Raw genomic sequence first — 7232 nt, 5'->3', positions numbered from 1 at the left:
GGGGGGGGTGACATGACATGAGGGACACTGGGGTGGCTGGGAAGTGAGCTGTGGGGGGTATAAGGTGGGGGGGCTGTTGGGGAGGGGGGAGGAGGCAGACCTAGAATGGGGGGGGAAGCAGCTCTGTGCGGGTTGAGATGGGCTATGGGAGGTTTGCAGGAGGGAAGTATAAGGTCGGAGGTTGTGATGGGGTGGTGCCTGAGAGTTGGGGGCTGAAGGGGGGGGTTGGGGGAGTTTATGACCTGAGGGGTCTGGGGTGTCAGGGGCAGTTATGAGTTGGGGGCTGGGAGCCAGGCAGGGGCTCAGGGGTTATTTTATTATAAGGACGTAAGAGCGACCACAGTGGGTCCGACCAATTATCCATCTAGCCTGGTGTCCGGTGGCAGATGCTTCAGAGGGAATGAACAGAAAGGGGCAGTTATCGAGTGATGCATCCCCTGTCGCCCACTCCCAGCTTCTGGCAGACACTCCCTTATTCACTTTCTCACCTCTGCCGTACCCCCTCAGTCGTCTCTTTTCCAAGCTGAACACTCCCAGTTGTTTTACTCTGTCCTCATAGGGAAGCCGTTCCATCCCCCTGATCATTTTTGTAGCCCTTCTTTGTACTTTTTGCAATTCCAATATATCTTTTTTGAGATGGGGCGAACAGATCTGCCTGCAGTATTCAAGATGTGGGCGTACCATGGATTTATAGAGAGGCAATATGACCTTTTCTGTCTGATTCTCTATCCCTTTCCTAACGGTTCCCAACATTCTTTACTGGTTTTGGCTGCCGCTGCCCACTGAGTGAATGTTTTCAGAGAACTATCCACGACTCCAAGATCTCTTTCTTGAGGGGTAACAGCTAATTTAGACCCCATCATTTTATATGTATAGTTGAGATGATGTTTTCCAGTGTGCGTTACTTTGCATTTATCAACCTTGAATTTCACCTGCCCCCTATGGTCCATTCCACAAAGGGTTAAATGTCTCAGTGAATCTCCTCAGATCCCAGGCCTGCCCTGCTCCCTGTGCTGGGGGGTCTGGGTCACAGGATCTGTGGGGGGGGCCCAGACAGAAGGCCCCCTTCCTGCCCCGGGGATCTTTGGAACGCAGCATTTGAGAAAGGAGGCGGGGTCTCCTTAGCACCCCACAGAGAGGGTCTCTGGGACACCGGATTGTTGGGGGTGTCTCCCAGCACCCCACAGCTCTAATCCTCTGTCTCTCATAGGCAGTGCATCCCCGGCACCATGGACCCGGCGTGCGGTGCCATTGTGCACGTGGACTTCCCTGAGATCACCAGCGCCCTGCTGGAGAACCTGAACCAGCAGCGGGTGGAGGGCAAGCTGTGCGACATCTCCATCCACGTGCAGGGCCGGGTGTTCCGGGCCCACCGGGCCGTGCTGGCCGCCTCCTCGCCCTACTTCCACGACCAGGTGCTGCTGAAGAACATGACGTCCATCGTGCTGCCCAACGTCATGGACCCGGGTGCCTTCGAGACGGTGCTGGGCTCCGCGTATACCGGCAAGCTGAGCATGGCCTCAGACGAGATCGTCAATTTCCTCACCGTGGGCAGCGTGCTGCAGATGTGGCACATTGTGGACAAGTGCACGGAGCTGCTCAAGGAGGGGCGCGGCACCGCCGGCCCCTCACCTTCCTCCTCCTTCCGCGCCCACTCCAGCCGCACCAGCGAGAACCAGTCCCCCAGCAGCAGTAACTACTTCAGCCCCCGGGAGACGGGTGAGGGGCTGGAGCACGGGCCTGCCAAGTATGCACTGCGAGGGGCGGCGGGCGGCATAGAGCGGGACGGATCGGAGGGGCCGGACGAGGAGGTCATCTTCCAGGCTGAGAAGGGTCCCACCCGCTGCCCCGAGCCCTTCTCCGGCGGCAGCAAGTTCATCCTGGAGACAGACGATGATGTGAGTGACAGTGGCGGGGATGGGGGCAGTGGTGGGGGCGGGGGGCGGCGCCCAGCCTACGTGCAACCCAGCATCATGCCCCAGAAGCAGTGGGTGTACATCAAGAAGGAGCGGTCCCAGGAGGACTTGGTGCTGACATGCGAGGAGGACGAGGACCCGGTGGAGGTGGGGCCGGCCCCCGGTGAGCCCCCCCTCAGCATCAGTGACGTGCGTACGCTGACCGAGCCTTCCGGGGCCAAGCTGGAGGAGCAGGTCAACTTCTGCGAGTCCTCGGAGGACTTCCCCTCGCCCTACGAGGGGCTGGAGGAGGGGCCGGGCGGCGGCAGCAGCTTTGCCCAGCGCTCCCTCATGCCCATGGACATGCAGGGCAACCAGATCCTGGTCTTCCCCCCCCAGGCCCCCGTGGAGCACGGGGCCGTGCAGCTGGCGGCCGGCTCGGGCGATGGCAACAAGATCTTCATGTGCCACTGCGGCAAGGCCTTCTCCCACAAGAGCATGCGCGACCGGCACGTCAACATGCACCTCAACCTGCGCCCCTTCGACTGCCCTGTCTGCAACAAGAAGTTCAAGATGAAGCACCACCTGACGGAGCACATGAAGACACACACCGGCCTCAAGCCCTACGAGTGCGACGTCTGCGCCAAGAAGTTCATGTGGCGAGACAGCTTCATGCGCCACAAGGGGCACTGCGAGCGGCGCCACCGCCTGGCCGGGGCGGGCGGGGGACCCAAGAAGGAGCCCGTGGCGGCAGGCGGGGTAGGGGAGGGCGACTGGGCGGCGCTACGGGAGCCCCAGGCTGCCGGGAGGTCTCCGCGCAGTGAACTGGGCTTCAGCGGGGGGAGCGGGGCGAAGATGTGAAGTGGGGGAGCAGGTGACGGATGGCCTCACCCGCCCTGCACATGGACACCCCTTCCTCCCCGACAGACCCTGGGGCACAGACATGCCCCCCCCCCCACCCATCCCAGACGCACAGACTCGCCAGTGACTGGATCCCCACCTGGAGCGGCCCGCTCTTCCCAGGATGCTGTGGGGCAGGGAGGGGGGAGCCGAGGAGCCGGGACGCTCTCTGTGGGTGGGGTGAGACAGGAAGCCGTGATGATTGTACAGACTGAAGTCTCTGTCAGGGTCCTGGATAGTGAATTCCGTGCCCCCACGCCCCATTCCAGTGCCAGCTGGGGGCTGGATTCCTGGCCCGTGGCGTTGTGGGTCCATAGCTGTGTACCCTGGGGGGACCCGGACTCTTGGGTCCCTGAGGAACTCTTAACACTAACCCCCCCTCCTTGCTGAGTGGGGGGCACCTCCCTCGCCCATGATGGGCTAAGGAGACTGGGGCGGAGGGTGTGTTTGTGGGGTGCGGCCCCTCTGTGCTGTGTGTAGCAGGCCGACCCGTGGGTTGGTGAGTCTGTCCTGTCCCTGTCTGTCTGGTCGTCTGTGATTCACTTTGGTTTTCTCGTATGTGTAATGACTGATGCTGAGCTGGAACCTGCAGCCCACCCGCTCTATCCCTTCTGGAGGATGGGGCAACCCCCAATCTCCCCTCAGACCACCCTCACCCCTCCTCCCTGGGCCAATGCCCCCTGGACCCCAATTTATGGCCAAAGGGCTAGTGTGATCCTTAGAGGTACAAACAGGGCAGTCGCGGGCAGGATGTGATTTTTTTTACCTTGTACCTGGCCCTGGGGCAACCGTCACTGGGCTCCTGTGCCCAGGTCTGGGGCCCGCACTCCTACACAGGTGGGAATATGTTGAAGAGGGGCTGGAATGCTGAAAGGTGCAGGGAATAGGCCTTGCCGCGATAGACTCAAGTTGCTCGTGCAGAGATGGCGAAGGGGTGACTGGATCCCCACCTGGGAACAGAGCTGTGATGCGAGGGCCCTTTGGCCCAGCAGCCAGAATCTGGAGACCAGGGAGGGGAATGAGGCTGGGAGCAGCTGCCCAAGGGGGCAACGTTCCGACCAAGATGGGATGGCTGAGAGCTGCTCCAGTGCTGGGCGGGTCACTGGACTGTGTTCTGCGGGGGGCAGGCGAGACCTGGCCTTGGGATCTATGAATATCCCCTCCTGGGGGCAGGGCCAGTGTCCCTTCACCCTATAGTAGGGGTGGGGTCCCCTGCCCCTCTGTCCTTCCCCGCCCCCCAGTCCCTCTCTGGGACAGCACCCCCCTTCCATCCCGACTGCCCTCAGGACGGCATCCTCTGCTCCCTTTCCTCCAACTCTCCCCTCCCGGGACAACACGCCTCCATATCTCCCCTCCAGGAACGACTCCCCCAGTTTGGTGCTCCCCCTTCCTCCCTGGTACAACACCCTCCCCCCACTCCCTAAGCACAGAGCTAACCTGAATATAGGTACGACGCCCCCTTCCCTGCCAAGGGCTGGGGGTGAATGCCCCCCGGCCCCACTGGGGGGCATTCCAGTGGGAAGTGCAGGCCCCAGTGGTAGGAGCACCTGATGTTTGTTGTGTGATATACTAATCCCTCCATTACAAACCGAACAGCGGCATGGGAATCCTTCTAATGCACCCCCCACCCTAATCCTGGGCTAGTGGGGAAGTCACTGGATTGGGCCTTGGGACTCCTGGGTTCTATCCCTGGCTCTGGGAAGGGGGTGGGGTCTAGTGGGTTAGAGCTGGAGAGATGGACTGGCAGCCAGGACTCCTAGGTTCTGTCCCTGGCTCTGGGAAGGGGGTGGGGTCTAGTGGGTTAGAGCAGGGGGAGGGGCTGGGAGCCAGGACTCCTGGGTTCTCTCCTGTTTTGGGAGTAAGTTCTTCCCCCATTCCACCTCTGTGCCTGTTTTCCCCACTGCAGCCCGGGGGTGAGGATCACCTGGCTTGGTGAGGAACTGGGTGTGGCACTTCTGCCTTTGCTCAGAGTGGGGCTCCCCCATCCCCCTCAGTTCCTGTCTCGTATAATTCTTTTGTAACTTGATTCTTTGTTGGTTTTTTAATGTCTATAAATATTTATTGGTCTGTTTGATGCCCGGCTCCTGCTTCTCATTGTGTGCCAGTGCCCCCCGAATGGGCAGAGGGACCCTTGGGCAGTGCCCCCCCAGGAAAGCACCCCCCAGAATGGCATGAGGACCGCCCAGCGCCAGGCTTGCGAGATGGGGCACAACCAGGATACCTCACAGCACACTGCCCTCTGGTGCCGGGCTGGGGAGAATGCATATTTGCACCCACAGCAGTCCCCCCCCCACACCAGGCTGGGGACAGTGGGTATAACCGGGCCCCCCACAGCACAGCGGCCCCTAGCACTGGGCTGGGTTTTGAGGTTCTGCTCTGTTCCCGTTGCTGGTTATATCACACACACCCCGCCCCATTACACAACCCCAACCGCATGCCTGATTCACGGGCCAGAAGGGGCTGGGCATGGGGTTATGTAACCCGCCATGGGGCGGGGGCGGGGGTGAGGAGGGGGGATAAAAGCAGCCCTGTCTCTGCCTGGTGCCCAAACGCATGGGAAGAGCTGGGTCACACCCCAAACTCTCCACTCAAGAGTCTGCAGGGTGATGGAGCAGCTGGGGGCATGGGGAGAGGGAGTGATGGGGGGTTCAGAGTCTGGTGGTGTCTTGGGATTTGGGGTGCACCTGGGAGCTGATCCTGCTGGGCTGGGGGGACTGATGGGTGCAGGGACCTACAGGCTGGGCAGGTTGTGCCCCAGGCTCTCTGGTCTTGGCAGTGTGGGGCGGGGGTGTCGGGGGGGGGGGTTTTTCATCACCAGCCTGAGTCTCTCCCTGCAGCTTCTGCCATGACGCCCCTCGTGATGCTGCTGCGAATGGCCCCACTGCTGCTCCTGGCCCTGGCACGGGGGGTCTGGGGAGAAAGGTGAGTGGGGGGCTCTCCCCACACTGCAGAGGGTGGTGGAGGGAACATCCCCAAACCCCTCCCCCAGTGCCTCGGGATGGAGATTGATCCTTGCACAAACCCCTGGGGGGCAACAGCACCCCCAGGGTGATGGGGCCAATCCCAGGGGGGCTGTATGCCCTGACTCTCCCCATCTGGTTCTGCAGGGAGAAGCCTACATTCTGCGGGGAAGTCACCGAATGTTTCACCTTTGATCTCATCTGCAACAGCTCTGACTACGAGGTGAGGGTCAGTTGGGGAGGGGGGGAGGGAAAACCTGCTAAAATACGCCCTCCCGAGATGGGCAGTTCCCCCACCCTGGGGCTGGACGGGAGCCTGTGCCCCCTAGCGGGAGAAGGACCCGCATCTCATTCCCCACCCTCTGGAGCCAGCCAGTCCCCCTGAAGCTGGGAGGGAGTGGGGGGGTTGGAGGGATGGAGCAGGAAGCGTGAGAAGGAATTGACCCCCCCCCATGCTCCTGTCGTCCCCTGCCTCCCCCCCCAGGCCCGGCTTTATCCCCCCTCGGCCTGGGTCAGCACCCGCGTGAACAACACGTACACAGCCGCCAAGACCACCGGCTTCTGGCGCCTCTTCCGCTACATCCAGGGCCGGAACCAGCTGGGTAAGGTGACCCCCACAGCCCCTCTGCCCCCAGCCTCAGATCCCAACCCCTAGAGAGCCCACAGCTCCCTGACCCCCACACGTAACCCCCCCTCCTAGAGCCCCTAGAGCACCCACAGCCCTGCTCCACCCATATGTCCCTCTGCGTCCCCACCTATAGCCCCCCTCTCCCTCCCAAACCCCACAGCCTTCTCCCATGGGGTCCCTACAGGCCCCCACCCTCATAGTGACTCCAAGCCCCCCCCCCAGAACTCCATTGCTCCAGATAGCCCATAATCCATCCCTCAGAGACCCCATAACAACCTGAGAAACTCCCTCCAAGGTCCCCAGGGGCTAAGGGGAGGGACATAGGGGGTTGGGCCGCCTCCCGGCTCTCTGGGGCTGCTTCATGTTTAATGAGCCTCGGTAGAACAGGGACAGAAGAAAAGGGGGTCTCTACCCTTCCCCAGGAGCTGGCTGCAGTGGAGGGGGGTTGGGGGATGGTTCTGGGGTGGGGAGGATGTGGATTCTGAGCAAACATGACACAAACCCGGCAGGTGTGAAGATCCCGATGACGGCACCGGTTCTGACCCGGGTGGACCAGGCTGCTGGGGAGACGCAGGAGTACACCATCTCCTTCCTGCTGCCGGCAGCGCGGCAGGGCGACCCCCCGCAGCCCACTGAGCCTGCCGTGAGTGACCCCACTGCCCAGATTGCTGCCCACTGACCTGCTGTGACCCCTCCCCACTGTACCCACTGAGTGACCCCCCCCACGGAACCCACTGAGTGACCCCCCACATTGCTCCCCACTGACCCTGCTGTGACATCCCCCACTGTACCCACTGAGTGACCCCCCACCCCCACATTGCTCCCCACTGACCCTGCTGTGAGACCCCC

At 61.9% G+C, this 7232-nt stretch overlaps 1 protein-coding gene across 1 annotated transcript; it reads left to right on the top strand.

Moving 5' to 3' along the window:
- The first annotated feature begins 853 nt into the window (after positions 1-853).
- Positions 854-4536, top strand: ZBTB22 (zinc finger and BTB domain containing 22). The gene has a single exon (XM_024213798.2). The coding sequence runs from the start codon at positions 1230-1232 to the stop codon at positions 2754-2756; it is 1527 nt and encodes a 508-aa protein (XP_024069566.1). The 5' UTR covers positions 854-1229; the 3' UTR covers positions 2757-4536.
- The last annotated feature ends 2696 nt before the right edge of the window (positions 4537-7232 follow it).

The sequence above is a fragment of the Terrapene carolina genome, unplaced genomic scaffold (assembly GCF_002925995.2).
Source record: "Terrapene carolina triunguis isolate 2854851 unplaced genomic scaffold, T_m_triunguis-2.0 Scaffold33553, whole genome shotgun sequence".
Classification (NCBI taxonomy): Eukaryota; Metazoa; Chordata; order Testudines; family Emydidae; genus Terrapene; species Terrapene triunguis.
Note: the sequence above shows the minus strand (reverse complement) of the source record. Positions and strands in the feature narration are given on the sequence as shown.